General features: G+C 35.7%; 2 protein-coding genes across 4 annotated transcripts in view; one reads left to right on the forward strand and one right to left on the reverse strand.

The window, feature by feature from the left end:
* LOC127959601 (protein unc-50 homolog) overlaps positions 1-13,137 on the forward strand; it is a 922,469-nt gene that overhangs the window by 887,285 nt on the left and 22,047 nt on the right. The window lies entirely within an intron of this gene.
* The window catches only part of sema5bb (sema domain, seven thrombospondin repeats (type 1 and type 1-like), transmembrane domain (TM) and short cytoplasmic domain, (semaphorin) 5Bb), a 52,639-nt gene that overhangs the window by 28,485 nt on the left and 11,017 nt on the right, over positions 1-13,137 (reverse strand). The window contains exons 2-3 of one of the 2 annotated variants that reach the window (XM_052558857.1): positions 8,975-9,048; positions 998-1,227 (exon numbers count right to left, since the gene is read on the reverse strand). In XM_052558857.1, coding sequence (XP_052414817.1) covers positions 998-1,181 — 184 coding nt within the window. In that variant the 5' untranslated portion in view covers positions 1,182-1,227; positions 8,975-9,048. The remainder of the gene's footprint in view (positions 1-997; positions 1,228-8,974; positions 9,049-13,137) is intronic. The other variant, XM_052558858.1, reaches the window with a different exon arrangement.

The raw sequence follows: 13,137 nt of genomic DNA on the forward strand, positions 1-13,137 counted from the left end.
ACCTTTACCATCTGGCCAGCATATGATTAAAACTGTTAAACACGGACAGGTACCAATAAAAGGCAGCTGGCAATTAACTAGTCTCCGATGAAAACAACAGGCCATTAATGGACGGGCTGATGCATACTGCACATAAAAACGGCAGAAGTTTCCTCAAAACAGGCAGCTCTAATCTGAATGACTGACTTTAGGCAATTTCAGGTGTCAAAGTGCAACAAATGGATTTGGTTTGGTGTTTTACATCTAAGCAAAGTCCCTCCAAAGCAATTTGGTTTGCAAGGTTTGTCAAGGTTATGTTTCAATAATGTGTAATTGAGTACACAATAGTGTCATTAACTTATTTGGCCCAAATCAAGCTACACTACTGTTTGATAGTCAGTTGTTGATGTTTAAAGAGTTTTTTACTAATATTTTTGAATATTAAAGAAGTGTCTTCTGCTCAGCAAGGCTGCATTTATTTGATATAAAAATCTAATAAAAACAGCAATTTGTGAAATATTATTAAAATTTGAAATAGCTGTTTTATATTTGAATGTATTATAATGTGTAATGTAAAGCTCAATTTTCCCCATCATTTTTTTTTTTGATTTACTGAAATATTTTGTAACATTATAAATGTCTGTACTGCCACTTTTGATTAATTTAATGCATCCCTGCTGAATAAGTATGGTCCAGCTAATGCACATTTAATAATAAAACCCAAGTGATGTCTTTTTTTCAAAAAGGCTCATGTAAATGAAAGTCACAGCCATCATAATGAGCAATGTGATTTCTCCCATTCATTTGACAGTTTTTATCCCAGCTCAGTTTCAGTTAGATGGTCTCTTCTGATCTAGCTGCAGTGTGGACGTTTGGCTATGTAAAACTTCTACTAGCTCATCCAATATTACTGAGATGTTCAAGGAAAAAAAAATCATTCAGAGGCTTATCATTTTAACCTTTGGCTTCAAATGCGATGATGGAAAGGGCAGGAGAGAGCGTGGTATTTTACACCCACCTGTGTGGGAGGTAACGGGGTGCATTTTTCTCCTGCACTCTTCAGGCAGAGAGGGCACAGACTCCAGGTCAGAGGTCGCTGGGAGTGATGGCGTCTGTGACGTGACGAGAGGCAGAGAGAAGAGGAGGAAGATGACAAGTCCAGCGGAGGACAGCGGTCCGAGCCGGAACGGCAATGCTGTCATGATTACAGCAACAACCACTTCTGTACTCAGGAACGATGACCGAGTCCTGAGAAGAAAGAGCAACATTCGGGTTTGGGAAGTGAAAACCTTAGGGAAATTGATTTTAACGATAACGTTTAAACCTTTAATCGGAGAGTTGCAGAGACTTAATCGTAACAAAAGATCTTGCAGGGAATGCCACAAATGACATAATTGAGTCGGTCTACCTACACTCTCAAAATACTTTTCACACATCAATTTTAATTTGACTGTGTTATTCACAATGCTCCATGGGATTGTAGTTCTTTCCATTAAAGCCGTCAAGTCTTGTCTTTTTTTTTTTGCTTCAAATAAAAGTTTGTAATTAGTTTCACCTCATAATTGGTTGGTTTAGTTCATGGCTTTTAACCATTTAAAAAAAGACTTTTTAAAAATCCTTATGGGAAAAATTAATCCAGATCACTGGAAAAGAGAGTGGCCATTACTGCACTCTTTTTAATGCACTCTTAAATATACCATGTTATTAAATAAATAAAGACTTGCAATATGGACTTTCTGAAAGCTTCAGTCCCTAATTGTAATTCTATGGAAAACCAGTATAAATCTTCAAATGATGAAAATGATGTTGTACATGATGAAAGTATAGATAACAGATTGAGACTTTCTTGAAGAATAGAAAGAAAGCAGATGGACAACCAGACAGCAAGAGTTCACCGGACAGATAAACAGACAGAATGCAGAGAAACGGCTTCATCTTCTCCTGATGCTGTAAGTCTTGCTCTTTCTAATCTAATTAACCTCCATCTCTCATCAGAGTAAACGACTGGACCTCTTCCAAGACCCGCAGCGGTTCAACACAATGTTTTTCTAAAACATAACATTGATTTTGCTGTAATTGTCAGCCTGTGGACGATGAGCCAGCAGATCATTAAAAGTTTAATTATAAGTTGAAGAAGGGATTTTGATATATTTTCATCTTGTCATGGGAATCAATAGGTCTCTGTAATGATCTCCCTAAAGCTTAAAACGGTTCAAACAATTAATTTTCCAGTAGGTGTTTGACAGCGCTTGAGGCTCAGGGAAGCCCAACGCATAAACACACACCTGAGATCTTACATAAGCTCCGAATATATATATACACACACACACAACTTCACTTCAATACAAACCTCCCTGTTAGTCCTCGAGTCAACACAAACATATGCTCAATCACACTTCAACATACTTCCTGACACGTCACAGAGAAACCACTGCAGCATCTGTCTTGATTTTACACAAACACAAACACAACAAACACTGGCCACTCTGTAGAGACGTGGTCTGATGTCCTCTGTCTGTAACTAGGCCCACCCTTTCCACATTTCTGTACTGTTTCACTTAAACTTGATACCATATAAAAGTTTCAAATGGAAATACTCATATACTTTAATAAGGCAAGTCTCGGGTCATCTTAGAAACACCCCCAAACAGCTAGTTTTCATTTAGAAAAAACTACTTTAAAAAGGAAAGCCAACTTCAAAACAATGTCAAGATTATAAATAACAGCTGATGCCCCTATCAAAATAACTATTGGCCTTTTGGCATTTCTATAGTCGCCATATTGAATGTTAAACTTTTTCACATTCATTTTTCAACGAGTGATCCTTGCGTAAATGCAAATAATTTTCAGGAATTGAAATTAAGCTAAAATTAAAATAAAATATAAATTTTCAATGAAGTTGCCTTGGAAACTATCTGAAATGAGTACAAAAATTACTAAAACTGAAATAAATAAAAAATAAAGTGAATTAAAATTTATTAAAAAAAATTATAAAAGCACATAAAAAATGACCAAACCCCAAATTAAAATTTAAATGAAAACTGAAAATGAAAATATAAATGTTTATTTTAATTATATTAAAATAACACTGAGTTGAAAGCATCATTACATTTTTGTATGTAAAAAAAACAGCTTTTATACACAATTATTATTTTATCAAAAAGAGAAAAACAAAACAGAGAATACCCTGTCCAAACAACATATTAATACCTAAATATTCAAAATAAAATAAAAATTTGAAACATTTTCAGCTGAAGATTCATTTTAGCAGATACAAAAATATTTACATTTGATTTTACATTATATTTAATAAACTGATGTGTGAACTGCCTTTTTCAGGGTTAAAACACTTTTTCATATACCAGTTTGATATGCAGAAAACAACTAACTATAAGTTGATTTAGCCCCTAAACAACATAAACTTCCCATCCTAAATGGCAACACTGGTTCATTGTGGGCGGGACTTTCCGTGTGTCTCACCAATAGCAGACAGGGGAAGTGTTCACCAAACCCTTTAGAAAACTGTACTTATTTTTACGGTTACACTTAATGACACTACTATCGCTGAAATTGCACTTTTCAGCTTCATACAACATTCATACAATACTCTCAAAATCCAGTTAATAAGGAAAAACTGTCACAGCAAGGGGAGGGGGATGTGTAGAATTTTACGAATGGTGTGTTTTTCGAATTCTTTTGGAAATGCATCGAGTTTCAGTGGAATTCTCTGGCAGCATGCGTCACATGCGTACTGTTGCTCTTTTTCTTGGCTCCGCTGTGCGGCAGACACTTCATCGCCGACCATGTCTAATGCACCTCAATAGCAAAAGACCCTCAATCCCCCAAATCCCCCTTAATACCCTCAGCCCTCCCGCATTCAGTCTATTCATGCCCACCTTCTCAGACTCATCAGAGGCCATCGAGATGGAGGGATGATGGAGAGAGAGATGGAGAACCATGAAAGCCAATGATGGCAGTGACAAATGCACCGGAGGGGAGGCCAGGGTCAGACAATGAGCAGACTAGGTGGGCCACTGACGGCCCATCTGGGACGATTCCTTTTGGGTTAATAGAGGAGATATGAAAAATACGGTCAAAGATGGCAGACAGGCACAAATGCACACAATCACACAGATCTCCTCGAGGTCAGTGCAGGTTAATAACGGGCTGACAGCTCTTCTAACTAGATTAGACTATGAGGGATCAATTCAAACAATGTGTGCCAAACTTACTCAAGATTTCCAAGGATGGTAATTCACAAGGCAACTTCAGTTTTTCAGACTCCTCTCAAATGCTCATGTGCTGTTTCTACACAATATTGCGACATTGCTCGAGGTCATTCCTGCTTTAGAGGCAGTTTGTGTTTTGCACTTGCAAAGCAGTGCAAAATCCAGCAAAACAATCAGTGATTTATGCGAGCATTAGATTATCAACTAATGTTTTTACACAATAGAGACTGTTCTCCCTTTTTGTTGTAACAATGATTGAAAAAATCCTAAATGTGGTTTCACTTCTACTCAGGTTTCTGTCTGTCTGAGAAAGAAATGTATAATTTTATTCAACAGGGATGCATTAAAAGTGACAGTAAAGACAGTGTAAACAGTCTGGAATAAACAGAATAAACAGAAGGTTTAATGTTAGTCCACTGTAGATGCTCTCAGATAAACACTGTCTCACTGTGTCGCCGTTTTACAACCACTGCAGCATCAGCACACTGAGAAAGGGCCTTTATGGCCTCTCTTCATCTTTAATTGTCCTTCATCAGGGAAAGAGCGAGAGGGAGGGAAGTCATAAAGCAAGACAAGAGAAGTGATAATGAGCAGCTGGGATTGCAGGAAGCGTTTCAAGATGAACTGAGGAAATCCAGACAGCTGGAGCGATCAGTTTAGTCCAGATGTTACAGAAGAACAGAGCTGGTCACATTGCCTTTCTAGTTATTAAGCTACTTAAAGTATAGGTGAAATCAAATGCACTGATTTAACAGACATTCCTGCACTGCGAGTGATTCATCGGTACACATTATTTGAAAGAAAAAAATATGTATCTTCATAATCCTTCATTGGATAACTTCTGCCCCTACTTTGGGTAACTTTAATTGAAAGTAGAAATTTAACTCATTTGCACTGTAAGAAAAAAAATCTGTAGATAAATGGAAAAGATGCGAGCAACATGGCACTGGTAAATTCACAGGCATTTTACCCTACAACACAACACAGAAAATGACTTCTTATTAACAGGAAATCTGAAACCCTATTTTTGGACTTTTCTTCAAGAGACTTTCTAATGCACGTTTCGAGACTTATTGTGAATTTCAAATCAAATAATGTTTTTTTGCTTTCATACTCTTTCATTAAAAATAATCAGTAAAAACCTAAGCTACCAGACAATACTAAGCAAGAGACAAATGCTGTTTAGGAATTGTTTTAGCAAATAACACAAGGTCTGAGCACAGTTATAGCAAATAATCTCTCTGTATCATATTTCATCTGAAGAGCCTCGAAGCATGCTTTTTTTAAAAGCATTGCAAAAATCGTAATGTTAATCATCATATTTCATTTGCAGAGTGCATGCAAGTGAAGTTAATTAGCCTAACATCGCCCAACAATGAACATTACTTTTAAAGAATTTACAAAATGGGTTAATATTAATAGTTTTTATAAGAACAGATGTCATATGTTTACATTAGTCAATTTATTAATATAAAGTGATGAATTTAAAAACCAAAAAGAATCATATATAAATTATCATTAACCAAGATGTATAAATGCTGTAAAATGAAAAAGTGTGTGTGTGTGTATATATACATATATACACCAGAAGTATACACCAGAAGTTTTAAGAAGTTTTTTTTTCTTTCTTGTTTTTGAAAGAGGTTATCTCTAATACATTGTTTTCATTGTTTAAAAATACAGGAAAGACAAAAACTTAGTTAGGATTGTTTTCGCTAATTGCATGAGGTCAATAAAATTATGGGAGTAAATGTGTGTATGGTTTGTCATCTGAAGAGCCTCAAATCTTATGATAAATAAGATAAATGATAGGTAAAAATTGATAGCCTGAATGCACTGTAAGTCGCTTTGGATAAAAGCGTCTGCTAAATGCATACATTTAATTTAAATTTAAATTTAAATCTGGCTGTTTTAAAATGACTTTAAGACCATGTTGTTTGTTTGCATGTTGTTCCTCTAATCACAAATCTACAGCCTCATTCATGAAATGCAAACACGATTTTCTGTATGAATCATCTGTAAAACCATCTTTACATAAATTGGCACATTCCATGAATGATGGATTCAAATGATTTACAGAGAAATTTGTTCGGTGTGCATTTCATGAATGAAGTCCGTAGTCTGTGATTACACACGTAAAGCATCGTCAAACATGACGGAAAACAAGATGTGCACATGATGAAGACCTTCTGTCTCGTAGATGCACTAGATTTAATCATTTGCAGAGAGCATGTAATTTAAGCTAATTCTCGCAGCTAGATCCACTGTCAAAAATACCAGATAAACTTCTCAAAAATCATTGGCAACAGAAAACAGGTTTTTGCCTATTAGACCCCAGCCAGCCTCAATCCCAAACATTTCTCTAAACGCTGAAAGGGGTCACACAACTGAAACCTTTATCCCTCAAAAGAGACCCTGAATGAACTGTATCCCCCATTGACGCAGCTGGAGGTCCGTGCACTACCCTAGTTAGGGCACTAAGATGGGCCAGCAGCCTCTGTCGTCCTGAGATAGATGTACGGTCGTAATAACTTAGCAGTTCTAGGATATTTGTTGAATCTCTGAAAGTGTTTGCTTCTTGTTTGCTATTTTTTTCTCCTAAACCTTCCACTCCTTCGCTGTCTCTGCGTGAAAGCCTTCACTGTGCGAGCAGCCAAGTATCTGTCAAAGCAGTGGCTCTTTAGCACGTGAATGAAGTCTGTTGAGCTTTACGGGCGCTCTGAGCGAGCACGTGGTCATCCGCCAAAGCTGAGCACTTTCACTCAGCCCTGACCACGAACCCGGCACCAGGCAGAATCTTAAACAGCACGGCAACAAGACCGGCCTTTTATTGTGTCCATCCTCACGCCATTCACGTTTCACTCATTCTCTCTTTCTCTTTGTGTCACTGACAACGTCAGGTTTGTGACAGAAGCATCTGTCTTAGCACAGTGTTAATAATTGTTTTTATTCAAGCAGATATAAAAGAATGTTTATATTAACGGTAAATGAGCTTGATACAAAACACACAGCTCACAGCTGTAAATTTGTGTATTTGTTTATGATCCGTTGCACATCGACGGCTGGCCCTGATTAATGGACAACATGCACTTAGAAAGTTGCAGATGCATGAATTTTCATTATCGTGGTTGTTTAGGTTTTCTGTTAGCAATTAATTCTGTTATATAATGGATCCAACAGCCAACCTATTTATATTTATAGCATTTCATAGATTAAAAAATAAATAATAATAATAATATTTTTTTTTCTGAAAAAAAAACTTTCTACATTAATTCATGTTAGTTAATGCAATAGTGGGCTTTATCCAGCAATGAGCATTACTTTTACAGCATTTAATGAACATTGTTAATTTTTACATTTAACTTTTTAACAATACATGTTATATAGTTTAACATTAAAAGAATGAATAAACAATACAGAATCATTTATAAATTATCATTAACCAAAAATTTATAAATGCTGCAAAATATATGATATATTTTGTATTAATTCAGGTTCATATAAAGAAACTATACCATTCAAAAGTGCTAATGTGCTCACCGAGCCTATATTTATTTGATCACAAATACATTAAAAGCAGCAATATTGTGAAATATTATTACAATTTAAAATAAATGTTTTATATTTGAACATATTCTAAAATGTAATTTATTATTGTGGTGCAAAGCTGAATTTTCAGAACAATTTCTCCAGTCTTCAGAGTCACGTGATTCTAATATGCTGATTTGCAAGAAACATTTTTGATTATTAATGCTGTGCTGCTTCATATTTTTGTGGAAACTGTGATGCATTTTATTTTTCAAGATTTTTTGATAAATGGAAAGTTGAAAATAATAGCATTTATTTGAAATAAAACTCTTTTGTATCATTATAATTGTCTTTACTGTCACTTTTGATTTATGTAATTTAATTATATAATATATATTAGGTTTTAGCAATCCACATTATACAGTATACACTAGATTAAAATGTTATTTCTCCATATTTCCAGTGCAAATTACTGTCAAGACAAACAAAAATGAACATGAATATGATTTAATTCAAAATAAAATGTAATTAAAATGCAAGTTGAGAGAGAATAGGGACACAAAGATAGAACAGAACAACTAAATGAACTGTCATAACAACAAAGACTAATCTGATTGTATTGAAAAGAAAAAAAGAATTACCCCAACAAAAACAACTAATTTAAAATCAGTTATGAGAAACATAAAGAACACACAGACAGATTAGCTCCAATGACAACAAAAACTGAACTGAACTGAGAAAAAGACAGACAGACAGACACAAAAACAATCAAAATGCTGCAACACTATGGACAATGTGGCTAAATTCTTGCATAGTAGCTCTGTCTATTCAGACAAACACAGACACACTTGAAGTGGTCAGTCACACACACACACACACACACACACACACACACACACAGAGGCCAGCGCCACAGGCTGAGAGAACAAAGAAAATTGGACACACAATGGGGGAGGTCTGGAGATGACGGCCAAACTGTTTATCAGCATACCTCAACAAAGACACGGAGAGAGGGAGGGGACGGAGAGAGAGAGGGAAGACGGGATGGAGCACAGAGAGAGAGAGGATGAAATTGGAAAAGATACGGGATGGACACGAGGGGAGGGGAGACATGTGGGCAAAATTGCTCTCAGGACAAAAAGAAGAAAGGAAAACAGTGCAACAAGATGAAAAGACTCACAGGAAGTGGATCGTTTGGTCCACGGATGGACAGAGGAGGACAGAAAGAGTGCACTCACCGGGAGGAAGGTGTCAGCAAGAGCTCATTCCAGAGGAGCGCATCCGATAGACTTCAGATCTGTTTAATGCAATCCTTACAGACAGACAGAGAGAGAGAGAGAGAGAGAGAGAAATCATTTTAGTCAGTCTCTCGCGGACGGGCGAGGAAAGGGGGGAGATGAAGGGGCTTCAGTAATGTGTGCAGTGAAGCTTTCAGCCCTGTGAAAAACAAACTGTTAACTTTCTCAATGGAGGGAGGCTGCTGGGGGCACGACGGTGATGTGTGTGTGTGTGTGTGTGTTTGTGTGTGCCATGTGTGATGAGCTCATGCGGGGAACGAAAGGGTTAAAATTCCTCTAATTGTTCCTAAACTGAGGCTGGTGTTCCCTCAGATGTGTACAGCAGCTCCAGTGTTTCGACACTGATGCCATGCTTAAAAATGTCTGATAAAAAAAACTTTCTCTATGCTTCTCTTCATAAATCCAGTAAAAATCACCAAAAACTTCACACAGGTGTCCAAGCAGAGTAACCACAGATGGCATTCATAGATCAAAAAGATTCACTCACATCTCACAAGTGTCATTTTTGTCTTGATTAACATTAATCCTAATTAATATTACAATATAGACAGTTCAAAAGATTGGGGTCAGATTTGTTTTGTTTGTCTTTGAAAGAAATTGCTTATGCTCACCAAGGCTGCTTTAATTGGAAATACAGTAAAAACTGAAAAATTCTGAAATATTATTACAATTTAAAACATCTCATTTGTATTTGAATATATGTTCAAATGTAATTTATTCCTGTGATCAAAGCTGCATTTTCAACATCATTACTCCAGTCTTCAGTGTCACATGATTCTTCAGAAATCTTTCTGATATGCTGATTTGCTGCTCAAGAAATATTTCTGATTATTATCAATGTTCAAAGCAGTTAATTCATATTTCTGTAGAAACTCTGATACGTTTTTTCAGGAATCTTTGATGACTAGAACGTTCAAGAGAACAGAATTTATATGAAGTAGAACCTTTTTGTAAAAAAATGTCTTTACTATTACTAAGCATTATTTTAATGCATACCTGCAAAATAAAATTATTAAAAAAAATGTAAAAAAAAATTGTTACTGAGCTTAAACTTTTGAACCGTAGTCGTGCATTTTGCATTTCCTAAAGAAAACATAAAGCAATGCTGTGGACATTTAAGAGATGATGCAAATTAATTATTAAACCAGTTACTGAAACTAACCATTTTAATTGCTTCTGGCAAAAGTTTAAATGAGTGAAATGAATCAAATAACCCATCAATCATTACAATATTCACAATCCTGCATTATTTTACATGGCCAGCAAATTACTGTGAATATTTTGTGAATATATAATTGGCCAGCCTTAATATGTCCTCTTAAATGTCATATACTGTATATATTTTTTTGCTGTAAAGTACATAAATACAGTCGATTCAATGAGTTGCACTGTTTAGTGTTTAATGATTGAGTGACACTAAAAATATTCCTAAACATGACCCAAGACCTCAAAACAATATAACCAATTGGACATCCTTCACATTTCTGTTCATGTCAAATTACAGATGCATCTACCCTGACTAAGCTCCTGTTTTAGCACTTAAAACTTGACAGTATGTCTGTGAAACCTTCTTCTTAATAAGTATACTTTTTTATAAAATAAATGCCATTTGAGTTGATATTTTGTTATTTTATGCAATGACATTCAGGCATTTTTAAGGGTCCAAATACTTTTTGGGGCCACTGTATACTCGACCTGAGACGTTTGCTTACTCATTATCTGAGAACAGCACTTTGAGAAGCTAGTTTCTGTGGCAACAGCACCCCTCCCCCCAAGACATCCCATAATACAGCTGTAATTTTCCTTTCAATCAATTCAAATTTGACATTTCACAGTGAGAATAGGTGAAAAGAGATCAAGAAACATGTTCAGTCCCCTCTGTGATTATTCCGGTTCCCTCCCTCTCCAGGCCCCCGTCGCACACAAAAACACAATACGCAATGGGGCGGTTGATTTCGAGTTCAACTTTTGTACAACTTTCTCTTGAGATCAATCAGTTCTCTCACTCATTCATTCATTTGTGGCTCCATTCAACCGAGTTGCTTAATTCAGCAGACTGAAATTAGTTATTCATTCAGTTATTCTCTGAGGTGAATGATGGAAAGGATGATATTTTATACAAGGTTTTCTACGAGTCAAAAGATCTCGACTACGCCAGGGAAAATGTGGTCAGTTTGGTTGAAATAAAAAAACGTAAAATACATGGTACTATACAACAAAAACAAAGACGGCTTGATAGTGATGCATTATTAAGATGCATTACTTATTGTCCCATCTTTGTCAGCAAGATCAGTTTTTTACCATCTTAACCAGCATGAAGCTTCTGCTTTGCTGACTTAACCAGCAAGTTGACAAGCTAGAACAGAAAGGCCATGATTTTTGCTGTTGGACAGCATGGCATTGCTCATCCACCAGATCAACCAGCACTAAACCAGTACTAAATTAACTCTAAACCAGAATGAACCAGGTCAAGATTAGCACTAACCAGCATAAACCATCCACCAAAGTTTAAAACCAGCATAATCACATTGATGGCTGACCAACTTAACCAGAAAAAGCCTTTACTAATTTAACTAATATTCTGACTATGCTGTTTTTACCTGTCCTCTGGCTTGACCAGCACTAACCACCAATAACTAGCAACAAACCAGTACTACTTAACTCTAAATCACAAAGAACCAGCTCAAGATTGGCACTAACCAGCATAAACTAACCACCAAAACTTCTAAGCAAGCAAATTCATATTAACTGACCAGTTTAGCCAGCAAGAACCTTTTGCTTTAGGCTTATGTATTTAACCAGAAAGTTAACCAGCTTAACTAGCACTAACCAGCCACAACTATCTCTAGGGTTGCAAAAAGATGGAAAGGTTCCAGTAAATTTCAGAGACATTCCAGACATTTTGGAAACTTTCCAGTATTTTTGGGAATATTCTAGGAATTTTTGGAATGTTTTTGGAAATTTACCATAAATTTTCCACCCCTTTGCAACCCTAACTAGCACAAAACCAATACTACCTACAGTAACTCTGATCCAGAATGAACAAATGAGAGATTAGCACTAACCAGCATAAACCAACCACCAAACTACTAAATAAACAAAATCACATTAGCTGATCATCTTAACCAGAAAGAACATTCTGCTTTGCTGATTTAACCAGAATATTCTGACCAGGCTGTTTTGCTGTGGAGCAGCATTATTTTGTTTGTCCTCCGTCTTGATCAGAACTAGTTCCAGATTAAAACTAGCCTGCATAATCAAGCTACCAAGCCCCAAAATCACATTTGACCAGTTTACCCATCAAGAACCCTCTCTTTTTTACTGATTTAATCAGAAAATCAACCAGCTTGACCAGCACTAACCAGCAATTACTAACACCAAACTAGTATTACTTAACCCTTCCCTTATAAAACAAAAATATATTGCAGTATATTGGAAAATATCATGTAATATGTTAGGCATATATTCTTATATATATTTATTTTTTCCAATATATTGCAATATATTGAAAGCGGCAAACATTTGTATATTTTGCAATATATTATATAATATATGTATCATCAATATATTATTAAATGTATTCAAAAATATAAAATATTACAAAATAAAAAGGGAAAATAATATATTACAATATATCACAATATATTTCAATATATCACAATATATTTCAAGAAATATATTGGTAAATATATTTTCCTTTCGTAAGGGTTAACCAGAATGAACTGGCTCATTCTTAGTACTAACCAACATAAACCAGCCACCAAGCACCAAAATCACATTACTAGTAGTAAGCTAGTAAGCTTAACTAGTAAAAACACTCTCACCAGCACTAATCAGCCATAACAAGCACCAAACCAGCAAAATCACAATATCTTACCAACAAGAACCTGTTGCTTTTTTGCTATCAGTAAAGCATCTTAGCCATCCATGATTGTTTAACAAGTTGATGTTTTGCTAGTGAACAACATGGCTAGTCTGGTTAGCACCAGTTAGACAAACAACAGACCAGTTCTAACCAGCACTAAATTAACCTGAACTAGTACTAGTACCAAAACAATACTAACCAGCATCAAACATTTCCAAACCAAAACTAAGCAGCATAA

Source organism: Carassius gibelio, chromosome B6 (genome assembly GCF_023724105.1).
Source record: "Carassius gibelio isolate Cgi1373 ecotype wild population from Czech Republic chromosome B6, carGib1.2-hapl.c, whole genome shotgun sequence".
Classification (NCBI taxonomy): Eukaryota; Metazoa; Chordata; class Actinopteri; order Cypriniformes; family Cyprinidae; genus Carassius; species Carassius gibelio.